The sequence below is a fragment of the Oncorhynchus clarkii genome, chromosome 9 (assembly GCF_045791955.1).
Source record: "Oncorhynchus clarkii lewisi isolate Uvic-CL-2024 chromosome 9, UVic_Ocla_1.0, whole genome shotgun sequence".
In the NCBI taxonomy this organism is placed as follows: Eukaryota; Metazoa; Chordata; class Actinopteri; order Salmoniformes; family Salmonidae; genus Oncorhynchus; species Oncorhynchus clarkii.
Genome location: NC_092155.1, coordinates 1,267,837 through 1,283,778, shown reverse-complemented (window position 1 = coordinate 1,283,778; position 15,942 = coordinate 1,267,837). Strand labels below are relative to the sequence as shown.

The window sequence follows — 15,942 nt, the reverse complement described above, 5'->3', positions numbered from 1 at the left end:
TCTGTATTGGAGAAGTAAATACATGGCCACACTGATGAACTACTTCTGTGTTGAACAGGTGATCGTGTTGAAGAAGAGTGAGGCTGAGATCACCTGATCACCATAACAACCATCAGAATGGAACTCATGGAATTCTAATATAGAACTGTGAGTCACAATGCTGTATGTTGTTACATTGTAGCTCCACCTGCTGGAACAATAGTGGCATTTGATCAAATGTGATCTATTAACTGATACATGTATTATTCTGATTGGAATGTGTTTTAATATAATGTGTGTTGTATTATTCATTCAGCAGCTGTCCTTTAACATCAGTCATATACTGGTCATATACTGTATAGCATTATGGTTGATACATTGTAAATGCCTTCACTTTTCATGTCTATACAGATCAACTGATAGGTGTTGTGGTTCAGGCATTATTGTTACAGGTTCAGTATAATGTTATACCGTTACATGTTACAGAGATAGAAAACATATAGGAGAGGAGAATTCAATTATTACAATTATTTACTTTATTTTCCCATTTTGGTCTCTAGAATAGTGCAGCATAATTTAATTTAATTTAAACATGAAACTAACATAGGCCTTTTGATTTATTGTGGTTGTTTTGTGCAAAACCATTATTTTTCAATTAATCATCCTGGTAAGATATTGCTTTTGTCTTTGTAGCAAATATAATTAAATAAGTGATTTTCCTCAATCATGTAGCCTGTTTTTTAATCAGTTCTGAATGACATCACAACCACTGTTTTTAATTTCACTCACTTCCCTTTATGTATCTTCTAAATGCTCCATTCCAGGTTTCCCCTACAGCCCCCAGGGCCTTGAGTATCTTCTAAATGCTCCATTCCAGGTTCCCCCTATAGCCCCCAGGGCCTTGAGTATCTTCTAAATGCTCCATTCAAGGTCCCACCATGCAGCCCCCAGGGCCTTGAGTATCTTCTAAATGACTTGCTTTCATTTAGCCACAAGAGCCTTAGTGAGGTTGCGCACTGATGTTGGCCGATTAGGCCTGGCTCATAGTCTGCATTCCAATTCATCCCAAAGGTGATCGATGGAGTTGAGGTCAGGACTCTGTGCAGATCAAGTTCTTCCACACCGATCTCGACAAACCATTTCTGCATGGACCTGGCTTTGTGCATTGTCATGCTGAAACAGGAAAGGGACAAACTGTTGCCACAAAGTTGGAAGAACAGAATCGTCTAGAATGTATGCAGTAGCGTTAAGATTTCTCCTCACTGGAACTATGGGGCCTGAACCAGGAAACATAGCCCCAGACAGTTATTCCTCCTCCACCATACTTTACAGATTGTCTGTAATTGTCACACTATTGTCATAACTGGCCTTTGAGGATCAGGTTACAGTGGATCACAGTTCTACAAGAGAGATCTCTTGACAGCCATGGTATATCAGACCGTATACCACGGGTATGAGAGATTTTTATTTTATTTTACTGCTCTAGTTACATTGGTAACCAGTTTATAATAGCAATACAGAACCTCGGGCGTTACTTTTCAAGTCACCGGTTGTCTACCCACGCTGGGAGCGTCAACACGGCTGATTAGCCTCCTCAGATGCCCACACTCACAGAACGAGTGCAAGGAAACAGACAACTAAGAGAAAGGACATTGTGACATCTTGTGGACAATCAGAGACTTACACCTGCAGAGGAAAGACCATCAGAGACCTTGAACACGTAAATTCATGCATTACACTTCAAACCCATAAGAGAGGCAGTTCGGGGTGTTAGGGCTAAACTAAGAGTAGTTTACGAATGCATCCAAATCTCTCTCTCTTTCTATAAATCTCCATCTTGTGTAACACGTGTCTTATTGTGTTGGTCCGCTAGGGACCTGTTGCCATTGTATTAAAATCGGTATTCTGATATTCTTTGAGTTAAATCGGGAAACGGTAACTCATTCAACAAACTTTTCCCATGATGCCCCAGGTTACTGAGTTAATGGTTACAGGATTAATTTAATCACGTAATTATAAACCTAGTTAATTATATTAGTATGTCATCACATTAACGATAACAGTGTCATGACATTATGTATTCAGGCAGGTAGCCAGATTCATCTGTTGGACTGCCAGATGGTGAAGAGTGTTTCATCACTCGGGGAATGAGTTTCGACTGCTCCAGAGTCCAATGGTAGTGAGCTTTACACTACTCCAGCCAACACATGGCATTGCGCATGGGGAACGTAGGCTTGTTTGTGACTTTTCTTCAATGGAAACCCATTTCATGAAGCTCCCGACGAACAGTTATTGTGCTGACGTTGCATCCAGAGGCAGTTTGGAACTCTTAGTGAGTGTTGCAACAGAGGACAGACGATTTTACGCGCCACGCGCTTCAGCACTCGGCGGTCCCGTGAGCTTGTGTGACTGAGCCGTTATTGCCCCTAGACGTTTCCACTTCACAATAACAACACTTACAGTTGACCGCTGGGCAGAAATTTCACAAACTGACTTGTTGGAAAGGTGGCATCATATGACGTTGAAAGTCAATGAGCTCTTCAGTAAGGACATTCTATTGCCAATGTTTGTCTATTGAGATTGCATGGCTGTGTGCTTGATTTTATACACTGGTCAGTAACGGGTGTGGCTGAAATATCCGAATCCACTCATTTGAAGGGGTGTCCACATGTACAGTACCAATAAATAAGAATATGAGAAACCTTGACATTCAGATTATTTGGTTATCGTTACACTGTTTCATTTGAGATGTTTTGTTTGTATTCATAATAATTTGTGTTCTTGTAATCTCGCTTGGTCGTTAGACGCAATACATACAGTACCAGTCAAATGTTTGGACAGACCGACTCATTCCAGGGTTTTTCTTTATTTGTACTATTTTCTACATTGTAGAGTAATAGTGAAGACATCAAAACTATGAAATAACACATATGAAATCATGTAGTAAACGAAAAAGTACATTTTATATTTTCGATTCTTCAAAGTAGCCAGCCAGGCCTTGATGACAGCTTTGCACACTATTGGCATTCTCTCAACCAGCTTCATGAGGTAGTCACTAATCAGTTGAGCTAATCAGTTGTATTGTGACAAGGTAGGGGTGGTATACAGAAGATAGCCCTATTTGGTAAAAGACCAAGTCCATATTATGGCAAGAACATCTCAAATAAGCAAAGAGAAATGACAGTCCATCATTACTCAGAAGGTCAGTCAATACGGAACATTTCAAGAACTTTAAACGTTTCTTCAAGTGCAGTCGCAAAAACCATCAAGCACAATGATGAAACTGGTTCTCATTAGGACCGCCACAGGAAAGGAAGACCCAGAGTTACCTCTGCTGCAGAGGATAAATTCATTAGAATTGCCAACCATTAGAATTGCCAACCTCATAAATATTAGACCGGTGGTCTGATGAATCCAAATTTGAGTTCCAACTAACACTTTGAGTGTTTTGGTTCCAACCGCCGTGTCTTTGTGAGACGCAGAGTAGGTGAACGGATGATCTCAGCATGTATGGTTCCCACCGTGAAGCATGGAGGAGGAGGTGTGGGGGTGCTTTGCTGGTGACACTGTCTGTGATTTATTTAGAATTCAAGGCACACGTAACCAGCATGGCTACCACAGCATTCTGCAGCTAAACGCCATCCCATCTGATCTGCTCTTAGTGGGACGATTATTTGTTTTTCAACAGGACAATGACCCAAAACACAGCTCCAGGCTGTGTAAGGGCCATTTGACCAAGGAGAGTGATGGAGTGCTGCATCAGATGACCTGGCCTCCATAATCACCCGACCTCAACCCAATTGAGATGGTTTGGGATGAGTTGGACCGCAGAGTGAAGGAAAAGCAGCCAACAAGTGCTCAGTTGTCATCAATTGTCATCAATTCAATGTTTTATTTTTATTTAACTAGGCAACTCAGTTATTAACAAATTCTGCCTACCCCGGCCAAACCCTTGGGAGTACCATTGTGCGCTGCCCTATGGTACTCCCAATCACGGCCGGATGTAATACAGCCTGAAATTGAACCAAGGACTGTAGTGACGCCTCTAAGATGCAGTGCCTTAGACCGCTGCGCCACTCGGGGCAAAGGGTGGCTACTTTGAAGATTCTAAAATCTAAAATATAATAATATAAAATATATTTTGATTTGTTCAACACTTCTTTGGTTACTACATAATTCCATATCTGTTACTTCATAGTGTTGATGTCTTCACTATTATTCTACAATGTAGAAAATTGTAAAAAAAACTTTAAAAAAACTTGAATGAGTAGGTGTGTCAAATTTTGACTGGTACTGTATGTATATAGTATATCTCTAATACTGAATTATTCCTGAATCATTAGTTAAGTATCTTGCAGCAACATGGTGATAACTCTACTTTCCTCTCTGATTAAATTAGTGTAATTTCTGCCGTACTGCTCACACCTATCTAGCCATCTTTCTAGTATCTAGCTAGTCAACAACTGACAGTGAACTTCACATTAATGTTATATGATCAATGTTCTTGGGTCAATTTCACATCACAAGTTGTAAATTTGAAATATTTACTACAGCCTACGTGTTGTCACGTTAATTTCAAGATTCACTTAAGTTCACGTGTGTGTTTTAGGACATTTGACACAAAGTTAATTTCCATATCAGAACACTAGTTGGAACTACATATCGCGAGATGACATGAAGTTAATGACCATATCAGAACACTAGAGGGAGATAGATATCGCGAGATGACATGAAGTTAATGACCATATCAGAACACTAGTTGGAACTAGATATCGCGAGATTTTATTCAACTGGAAGCGCTGTAAGTGAAAGTGAAAGTAAAGTGTGAAACTCCACCGCCCTTTTTCCTCCGTTATTTCTGGAACAGACGCAGTGTTACATTATGTTTGTTGACAAATTAGTCTTTCAACTGTTTTGGTTTATTTTTCTAAACTCCTAATAGTTTTATTGACCAGTTACAAACAGCTTTACCTTGGAGTCAGACTTGTTTTGTTCGTGAAATGAAGACCTTTCCGACCTCGGCGGTCTGGTGTTTTGGGATTCTGTTCATCAGTGTTTCATTGATAACGACAGGTAGGACACAACATTATTCCTTCATTATTTAGCCTGAAGGATATTTTATTATCTGAACACAATATTAACAAGAAAGAAACGGGGAGAATTCAAGTGCAGGATCAAAACCGAGTGCAGGAAATGTACGATGTCTTGTCGTCGCTGTGTAGTTGTCTGATCAGACAGGACAGTTTGGGTGTGGTGCTGTAGGGTGTCCATGACAGAGACACACTATTTTCACGATACTTACATACGGCAGTGACTGTTTCGTAGCAGGATAGGAGATTGAGTTAAATTTGGGAAAAGGGGTCATGGAAAATTCTCTCCTAACTTGTTAAGAAAATCTTAACTGTATCAAGTCGCGTGAAGAGTGTCCGTGGTAGATGCGTTCATAAAGGAAGTGTAGCCATGTTTATGACTAGAAAGAGAATACGTTTTACGATCTTTTTAGTCATAAAAATGGCTAAAGCCAAGAAAGATTAGACACACCAGGTCGAAATAATTAAGGTTTTGGAGCAAGGGTTATGTTACGGTTAAGTATACTTTAGTGAGTGTTAAGATTAGGGTAATGACTATAGAGATAGAGTATTCATCTTTATAACAGTACCATTATAGATTAGGGTAATGACTATATAGATAGAGGATTCATCTTTATATCAGTACCATTATAGATTAGGGTAATGACTATAGAGAGGTCTTTATTTCAGTACCATTATAGATTAGGGTAATGACGATAGAGATAGAGGTCTTTATATCAGTACCATTATAGATTAGGGTAATGACTATAGAGATAGGTCTTTATATCAGTACCATTATAGATTAGGGTAATGACTATAGAGATAGGTCTTTATATCTGTACCATTATAGATTAGGGTAATGACTATAGAGATAGGTCTTTATATCAGTACCATTATTTATCTTTATTACTGTGCCATAGATCATGTATTTCAAACTGTCTACATAAATCTCCCACATGTGACGCCATCTTAACCACCTTCATTTGACTTCAATGTACTATTGAGTCTTCACATAGGAATGAATGGCCAGAATCCATGGAAGAACAGGAAGTTACCAGGTGTCTTTAACTGTGTGTCGTTTTGTTTTTCTCCAGGGTTGTCTGAGGTTCAGGTTGTTGGACCGGCTGACCCAGTCGTTGCCTTAGCTGGTGATGACATCATTCTACCATGTTCCTTGAAACCCAGTGTCAGTGCTGAGGACATGACAGTGGAGTGGACAGGATTGTACCTGACAACAAGAAACGTCCATCTTTACCGTGACGGTCGAGACTCCAATGAGGAGCAGTTTCCATCCTACAGGGGAAGGACATCAATGTTTCATGAAGAACTGAAGAACGGCAACGTCTCCTTAAAGCTGAACAGAGTTACTCTCTCTGATGCTGGAAGCTACAGGTGCTTCATTCCAACACTGACCAGCCAGGTGAAGGACACCACCGTTCAACTCTTTGTTGGTGAGTCATGAATACTGGAGATGTGATCAGAGGTTGTAAATCTGTCAGTTTTTTTTTTTGTTGCACAAAAATGATCTTAGTGTTGACTGCTAATTATGGAAAATAAGAAACAGGATTTTTAATATATATACACTGCTCAAAAAAATTAAGGGAACACTAAAATAACACATCCTAGATCTGTTGAATGTGCTGACAACAAAATCACACAAAAATTATCAATGGAAATCAAATTTATCGACCCATGGAGGTCTGGATTTGGAGTCACACTCAAAATTAAAATGCTGAACCACACTACAGGCTGATCCAACTTTGATGTAATGTCCTTAAAACAAGTCAAAATGAGGCTCAGTAGTGTGTGTGTGGCCTCCACGTGCCTGTATGACCTCCCTACAATGCCTGGGCATGCTCCTGATGAGGTGGCAGATGGTCTCCTGAGGGATCTCCTCCCAGACCTGGACTAAAGCATCCGCCAACTCCTGGACAGTCTGTGGTGCAATGGTGGATGGAGCGAGACATGATGTCCCAGATGTGCTCAATTGGATTCAGGTCTGGGGAACGGGCGGGCCAGTCCATAGCATCAATGCCTTCCTCTTGCAGGAACTGCTGACACACTCCAGCCACATGAGGTCTAGCATTGTCTTGCATTAGGAGGAACCCAGGCCCAACCACACCAGCATATGGTCTCACAAGGGGTCTGAGGATCTCATCTCGGTACCTAATGGCAGTCAGGCTACCTCTGGCGAGCACATGGAGGGCTGTGCGGCCCCATAAAGAAATGCCACCCCACACCATGACTGACCCACCGCCAAACCGGTCATGCTGGAGGATGTTACAGGCAGCAGAACGTTCTCCACGGCGTCTCCAGACTCTGTCACGTCTGTCACATGTGCTCAGTGTGAACCTGCTTTGATCTGTGAAGAGCACAGGGCGCCAGTGGCGAATTTGCCAATCTTGGTGTTCTCTGGCAAATGCCAAACGTCCTGCACGGTGTTGGGCTGTAAGCACAACCCCCACTTGTGGACGTCAGGCCCTCATATCACCCTCATGGAGTCTGTTTCTGACCGTTTGAGCAGACACATGCACATTTGTGGCCTGCTGGAGGTCATTTTGCAGGGCTCTGGCAGTGCTCCTCCTGCTCCTCCTTGCACAAAGGACGAGGTAGCTGTCCTGCTGCTGGGTTGTTGCCCTCCTACAGCCTCCTCCACGTCTCCTGATGTACTGGCCTGTCTCCTGGTAGTGCCTCCATGCTCTGGACACTACGCTGACAGACACAGCTCGCATTGATGTACCATCCTGGATGAGCTGCACTACCTGAGCCACTTGTGTGGGTTGTAGACTCCGTCTCATGCTACCACTAGAGTGAAAGCACCGCCAGCATTCAAAAGTGACCAAAACATCAGCCAGGAAGCATAGGAACTGAGAAGTGGTCTGTGGTCACCACCTGCAGAACCACTCCTTTATTGGGGGTGTCTTGTTAATTGCCTATAATTCCCACCTGTTGTCTATTCCAGCATGTGACATTTATTGTCAATCAGTGTTGCTTCCTAAGTGGACAGTTTGATTTCACAGAAGTGTGATTGACTTGGAGTTACATTGTGTTGTTTAAATGTTCCCTTAATTTTTTTGAGCAGTGTTTTTTTGTGATGGCTACATATAATCGAGGTGAGGATGATGGAATTGATCTACTTCTGTTGTGTAAATGGCACTCCGTGCTCTTTTCGAAGGATTGATCCCAGATCAGGATTGTTCAGGGCTATGGGATCCGGGGGGTCGAGGGTGGTCTGCCAGGCATTGGGATGAGGAGGGCTTTTAGCGGGTGGAATAGTAGGGACCAATTGGAGGTTTACTTAGTAGAAAGGCAAAGATCATGGTACAGCCATATAGACACTCAATCATCATGTTACTTTTTAATGGTACGTTTACAAACATATATTTTGATAAATAGAATTGAAAGTTGTGTCTCATTATGGTAAGTGGTGAAATAAGTATAGCCAGGTATAATTGTAATGGCCTAGCAGATAATTAGAAAAGACGATCAGTATTTACCTGGCTAAAAGAGAAGGAATATAATATATATTGTTTACAGGAAACTCATTCAACAGTTTTAGATGAAGTTTTGTGGAAAAAGGACTGGGGGGGGGATATATTTCTCCCATGGGCAAAGACGTTCAAAAGGGTTGATGGTGGGGTGGGTAGCCTAGTGGTTAGAGCATTGGACTAGTAACCATAAGGTCCCCCATGATGGGGCGACAGGGTAGCCTAGTGGTTAGAGCATTGGACTAGTAACCATAAGGTCCCCCATGATGGGGCGACAGGGTAGCCTAGTGGTTAGAGCATTGGACTAGTAACCATAAGGTCCCCCATGATGGGGCGACAGGGTAGCCTAGTGGTTAGAGTGGAGGGGCGGCAGGGTAGCCTAGTGGTTAGAGTGTAGAGGCGGCAGGGTAGCCTAGTGGTTAGAGTGGAGGGGCGGCAGGGTAGCCTAGTAGTTAGTGTTGTTTTTAATTTACAGTAATTTTGATCCAAATGTGCAAATCATCCAAACAGATCATCAAGGTAGATGGATGATTTTAAATATGTTATTGGACCATAGATATGGCTTATTAACCTATACGGTCCGAATAATGATGAGCTTCTTTGAAAATATATATCAGAATTTATCATCTCTACAAGCAACACTAGACTCTATTATTATGGTGGGAGATTTTAATAAGGTCTTAAATAGCTCTATGGACCGGAAAGGAAATCACACTACAAACTATCACCCTCAGACACTTAAGGAAATCATGAATGTCATGGATATATTAGAATTAGTGGATATATGGAGACTTAAATACCCTACTGGATATACATGGCGGAGGCTTAATCAAGCTAGTCATCTTGACTACTTTCTCTGGCACCAAAAGTGTAGAAAGTGTTGATGGGGGACAGAATACAGTCGAGTCATCACATAATTGGCATATATATATTACTCTTACAGAATTTCCACGTGGGCGAGGATATTGGAAATGTAATCAAAGCCTACTAGATGATAAATTGTTTAGAACTAGGACAGAAGAATTTATAACACTTTTTCAGACATAACATAGCAGATCCCCTTATTGTATGGGACACCTTTAAATGTGCCTTTAGAGGCCAAGCAATTCAGTACTCATCTATAAAACTAAAGCAATTTAGATCAATGGAGTCCATATTAACAAAGGAAATGGAAGGACCAACAGTACAGTTAGACAGCATTAAAACCTAAAGCAATACAAATTGTACCATAGAGGCACAGAATAAGTTAGAGGAAAAACAAAAAGAAATGGAGGAACTTATTCAAGACAGATCCAGTGTAATATATTATAAAAATAAAGCGAATTGGATGGAATGCACTAAATTCTTCTTCAATATAGAAATGCTACAAAAAAAAAATTATTGGAACTTGTTACAAATGCTGGAGTGTGATTCACCAAATTATATTTTGAAAGAGGAAGTAAAATATTTTAAGATTATGTTTTCGTTTTCAGTCTCCTCCATCTCCACTAACCGAAGCTAATTGTATGGATTTTTTCCCTAATAATAATGTAAAATTAACATCTGTACAGAAAGACTCATGTGAAGACCAAATTATACTCCACTGATATACTCAGAGGACCATTATTAGCATGTTTTAACCACTCCTATGTAAATGGTAGATTATCAGACACGCAACAAGGTCTGATTTCATTATTACTGAAACAAGATACAAGTGGTAAATATAAAGATCCAGTCCATTTAAAAAATTGGAGGCCTCTTACACTTCAGTGTTGTGATGCAAAATGCTTGGCACATAAAATTTAAAAAGTATTGTCAGATATTTTTCATCCTAATCATGCAGGTTTTTCACGATACATTGGAGATAATGTAAGACAAGTACTGGAAACAATAGAACACTATGAAATATCGGGGACACCAGGCCTGGTTTTCATAGCTGATTTAGAAAAGGCTTTTGATAAAGTACAACTGGAGTTTATATTTAAATGCTTGGAATATTTCCATTTTGGGGAATCTCTTATAAAATGGGTTAAAGTTATGTATAGTAACACTAGGTGTAAAATAGTAAATAATGGCTACATCTTAGAAAGGTTTAAACTATCTAGAGGAGTAAAACAAGGTTGTCCACTATCGACATATCATCATTTCTTCCTCTGTTATAGATCATGTATTCAGCTGGTCTTCCTCCCTCATCATTCCTTCCTCTGTTATAGATCATGTATTCAGCTGGTCTTCCTCCCTCATCATTCCTTCCTCTGTTAGAGATCATGTATTCAGCTGGTCTTCCTCCCTCATCATGTATTCAGCTGTTCAGCACACAGCCTTCACAACACACTCCTCACACATCCAAACCTCCCACACTGTCACACTGTCTGTGTCCCAATATTCCTACTACCTACTGTTGACTCACTGTCTGTGTCCCAATATTCCTACTGTTGACTCACTGTCTGTGTCCCAATATTCCTACTACCTGCTGTTGACTCACTGGTGGTGTCACAATATTCCTACTACCTGCTGTTGACTCACTTCTGTGTCACAATATTCCTACTACCTACTGTTGACTCACTTCTGTGTCCCAATATTCCTACTACCTACTGTTGACTCACTTCTGTGTCCCAATATTCCTACTACCTACTGTTGACTCACTGGTTGTGTCACAATATTCCTACTACCTACTGTTGACTCACTGTCTGTGTCCCAATATTCCTACTACCTACTGTTGACTCACTTCTGTGTCCCAATATTCCTACTGTTGACTCACTGTCTGTGTCCCAATATTCCTACTGTTGACTCACTGTCTGTGTCCCAATATTCCTACTACCTACTGTTGACTCACTTCTGTGTCCCAATATTCCTACTACCTACTGTTGACTCACTGGTTGTGTCACAATATTCCTACTACCTACTGTTGACTCACTGTCTGTGTCCCAATATTCCTACTACCTACTGTTGACTCACTGCTGTGTCCCAATATTCCTACTACCTACTGTATTGTCCCAATATTCCTACTACCTACTGTTGACTCACTGTCTGTGTCCCAATATTCCTACTACCTACTGTTGACTCACTGCTGTGTCCCAATATTCCTACTACATACTGTTGACTCACTGGTGGTGTCACAATATTCCTACTACCTACTGTTGACTCACTATCTGTGTCCCAATATTCCTACTGTTGACTCACTGGTGGTGTCCCAATATTCCTACTGTTGACTCACTGTCTGTGTCCCAATATTCCTACTACCTACTGTTGACTCACTATCTGTGTCCCAATATTCCTACTGTTGTCCAAGTCATTTGACACACATTGAGTCAAACAGGTCTTTAAAGTAAAGTTGTTGCTGGTTTAATAATTATCTCTTTAATGTATTTACTTTTTTATTTAATGTATGTTCAGGTTGATGGCTTGACTTCTGACCATCTTTCTGTTAATACTGGAGTGCTGCAGGGTTCTGTTAATATTGGAGTGCTGCAGGGTTCTGTTAATATTGGAGTGCTGCAGGGTTCTGTTAATATTGGAGTGCTGCAGGGTTCTGTTAATACTGGAGTGCTGCAGGGTTCTGTTAATACTGGAGTGCTGCAGGGTTCTGTTACTACTGGAGTGCTGCAGGGTTCTGTTAATACTGGAGTGCTGCAGGGTTCTGTTAATAATGGAGTGCTGCAGGGTTCTGTTAATACTGGAGTGCTGCAGGGTTCTGTTAATACTGGAGTGCTGCAGGGTTCTGTTAATACTGGGGTGCTGCAGGGTTCTGTTAATACTGGAGTGCTGCAGGGTTCTGTTAATACTGGAGTGCTGCAGGGTTCTGTTAATACTGGAGTGCTGCAGGGTTCTGTTAATACTGGAGTGCTGCAGGGTTCTGTTAATACTGGAGTGCTGCAGGGTTCTGTTAATATTGGAGTGCTGCAGGGTTCTGTTAATATTGGAGTGCTGCAGGGTTCTGTTCATCTTTCTGTTAATACTCTTTTAGTATCTTGTATCTGTGTAGGTGCTGTATCTCAGCCAGTGATCTCTGGTTTATCTTGTATCTGTGTAGGTGCTGTATCTCAGCCAGTGATCTCTGTTTTATCTTGTATCTGTATCTCAGCCAGTGATCTCTGTTTTATCTTGTATCTGTATCTCAGCCAGTGATCTCTGTTTTATCTTGTATCTGTGTAGGTGCTGTATCTCAGCCAGTGATCTCTGTTTTATCTTGTATCTGTATCTCAGCCAGTGATCTCTGTTTTATCTTGTATCTGTGTAGGTGCTGTATCTCAGCCAGTGATCTCTGTTTTATCTTGTATCTGTGTAGGTGCTGTATCTCAGCCAGTGATCTCTGTTTTATCTTGTATCTCAGCCAGTGATCTCTGTTGTATCTTGTATCTGTGTAGGTGCTGTATCTCAGCCAGTGATCTCTGTTTTATCTTGTATCTGTGTAGGTGCTGTATCTCAGCCAGTGATCTCTGTTTTATCTTGTATCTGTGTAGGTGCTGGATCTCAGCCAGTGATCTCTGTTTTATCTTGTATCTGTGTAGGTGCTGTATCTCAGCCAGTGATCTCTGTTTTATCTTGTATCTGTGTAAGTGCTGTATCTCAGCCAGTGATCTCTGTTTTATCTTGTATCTGTGTAGGTGCTGTATCTCAGCCAGTGATCTCTGTTTTATCTTGTATCTGTGTAGGTGCTGTATCTCAGCCAGTGATCTCTGTTTTATCTTGTATCTGTGTAGGTGCTGTATCTCAGCCAGTGATCTCTGTTTTATCTTGTATCTGTGTAGGTGCTGTATCTCAGCCAGTGATCTCTGTTTTATCTTGTATCTGTGTAGGTGCTGTATCTGAGCCAGTGATCTCTGTTTTATCTTGTATCTGTGTAGGTGCTGTATCTCAGCCAGTGATCTCTGTTTTATCTTGTATCTGTAGGTGCTGTATCTCAGCCAGTGATCTCTGTTTTATCTTGTATCTGTGTAGGTGCTGTATCTCAGCCAGTGATCTCTGTTTTATCTTGTATCTGTGTAGGTGCTGTATCTCAGCCAGTGATCTCTGTTTTATCTTGTTTCTGTAGGTGCTGTATCTCAGCCAGTGATCTCTATTGATGGAACTAAAGACTGGGGGGTGGTCCTGAAGTGTGAGTCTGGAGGCTGGTTTCCTGAACCTCAGATGGAGTGGCTGGACAGTTCTGGAACCATCCTCCCTGCTGATGGACCTCCAGAGAGACACAGAGACTCAGAGGGCCACTACACTGTGAGACGACATGTCACCGTGAACCAGACTGACACCAACAGGTTCACCTGTAGAGTTCACCAGACGGAGATCAATCACCTGAAGGAGACAGAGATTCATGTCCCAGGTGAGGTCTTCATTGGTTAACCCAAATACCTGAGACCTCTAGTTAGTTAGACTAGTCAGTGGAGGACGGTTTCCTAAAGGATGACCTTATTGGTCTGTTCAGTAGTATTTATAAATGATGCTTTACTTCTTGTACAGTACATGTGTAGGTGTTGTTGTAATGGTTTGACATGGCTTCTCTGTTTCAGATGACGTGTTTCCTATATTACCCTACTGGTGGAAGGTTGGTCTACTAATAGCTGCAGCTGTTATAGTTCTTGCAGCTGTTGTAGTTCTCACAGCTTCAGCTGGTGTCTACATGTGGAGAAAACATACAGGTGAGTTTAACCTTGATGTCTGACTGGTCCTTGATATCTGACTGGTCCTTGATCTCTGACTGGTCCTTTTGATGTCTGACTGGACCTTGTTGTCTCATCATTAAGAGTCCCTCAGTCAGAGATTTTAAACATACTGAAGGTGAGTTTAACCAGGCTTTAATTTGCCGATTCTGAACAGCCAAATAGCACGGACACTGCTATGGAAGTCTTGAAGATTTTGGTTATTAGAGGAATTAATTAGGAATCGGCTCGAGGAGCATCCAGGCTTTTAATGCTTATTATTGTAATGATTTATACATTTGTTTTCTTTTGTCTACAGAGAAGAAGATTCGAGAACAAGGTAAGTGGGCTGTTGACTTGTTAGAGTTTCACATATAGAGATTAAGATTATTACTAGAATACTGATGGGTCAACTGTTAATCACAGACCTCATGGTTTATTACTATAATACTGATGGGTCAACTGTTAATCACAGACCTCATGGTTTATTACTATAATACTGATGGGTCAACTGTTAATCACAGACCTCATGGTTTAATACTATAATACTGATGGGTCAACTGTTAATCACAGACCTCATGGTTTATTACTATAATACTGATGGGTCAACTGTTAATCACAGACCTCATGGTTTATTACTATAATACTGATGGGTCAACTGTTAATCACAGACCTCATGGTTTAATACTATAATACTGATGGGTCAACTGTTAATCACAGACCTCATGGTTTAATACTATAATACTGATGGGTCAACTGTTAATCACAGACCTCATGGTTTATTACTATAATACTGATGGGTCAACTGTTAAATCACAGACCTCATGGTTTATTACTATAATACAACCAAAACATAATATTCAATATCGTACTGCATTTCCTTTGTCCACAGACAAATTGAAAAGGGAAGTGACGCGTAAGTATATATATATATAACTCTTCATCTAACCTGACTAGTAATGTCCTCTACATCTAACCTGACTAGTAATGTCCTCTACATCTAACCTGACTAGTAATGTCCTCTTGTTCTACAGTATATAACTCTACATCTAACCTGACTAGTAATGTCCTCTACATCTAACCTGACTAGTAATGTCCTCTTGTTCTACAGTATATAACTCTACATCTAACCTGACTAGTAATGTCCTCTACATCTAACCTGACTAGTAATGTCCTCTTGTTCTACAGTATATAACTCTTCATCTAACCTGACTAGTAATGTCCTCTACATCTAACCTGACTAGTAATGTCCTCTACATCTAACCTGACTAGTAATGTCCTCTACATCTAACCTGACTAGTAATGTCCTCTACATCTAACCTTACTAGTAATGTCCTCTACATCTAACCTGACTAGTAATGTCCTCTACATCTAACCTGACTAGTAATGTCCTCTACATTTAACCTGACTAGTAATGTCCTCTTGTTCTACAGTATATAACTCTACATCTAACCTGACTAGTAATGTCCTCTACATCTAACCTGACTAGTAATGTCCTCTAGTTCTACAGTATATAACTCTACATCTAACCTGACTAGTAATGTCCTCTACATCTAACCTGACTAGTAATGTCCTCTTGTTCTACAGTATATAACTCTACATCTAACCTGACTAGTAATGTCCTCTACATCTAACCTGACTAGTAATGTCCTCTACATCTAACCTGACTAGTAATGTCCTCTTGTTCTACAGTATATAACTCTACATCTTACCTGACTAGTAATGTCCTCTAGTTCTACAGTATATAACTCTACATCTAACCTGACTAGTAATGTCCTCTACATCTAACCT

The 15,942-nt window shown here is 40.7% G+C and overlaps 2 protein-coding genes across 4 annotated transcripts in view; both read left to right on the top strand.

Annotated features, from left to right (window-relative positions):
• LOC139415752 (Fc receptor-like protein 5) overlaps nucleotides 1-703 on the top strand; it is a 163,700-nt gene extending 162,997 nt beyond the window's left edge. For all 3 annotated transcript variants that reach the window (XM_071163829.1, XM_071163830.1, XM_071163831.1), the window contains one exon: nucleotides 59-703. Coding sequence is in view for 2 of the 3 variants with exons in the window: in XM_071163830.1 (XP_071019931.1) it covers nucleotides 59-81 (23 nt within the window). In the remaining variant the exon portion in view is untranslated. The remainder of the gene's footprint in view (nucleotides 1-58) is intronic.
• Nucleotides 704-4,869: 4,166 nt separating this feature from the next.
• Nucleotides 4,870-13,855, top strand: LOC139415754 (butyrophilin subfamily 1 member A1-like). Its single transcript, XM_071163833.1, has 3 exons — nucleotides 4,870-5,052; nucleotides 6,143-6,499; nucleotides 13,551-13,855. The coding sequence occupies exons 1-3, from the start codon at nucleotides 4,980-4,982 to the stop codon at nucleotides 13,853-13,855; spliced, it is 735 nt and encodes a 244-aa protein (XP_071019934.1). The 5' UTR covers nucleotides 4,870-4,979.
• Nucleotides 13,856-15,942: the final 2,087 nt, after the last annotated feature.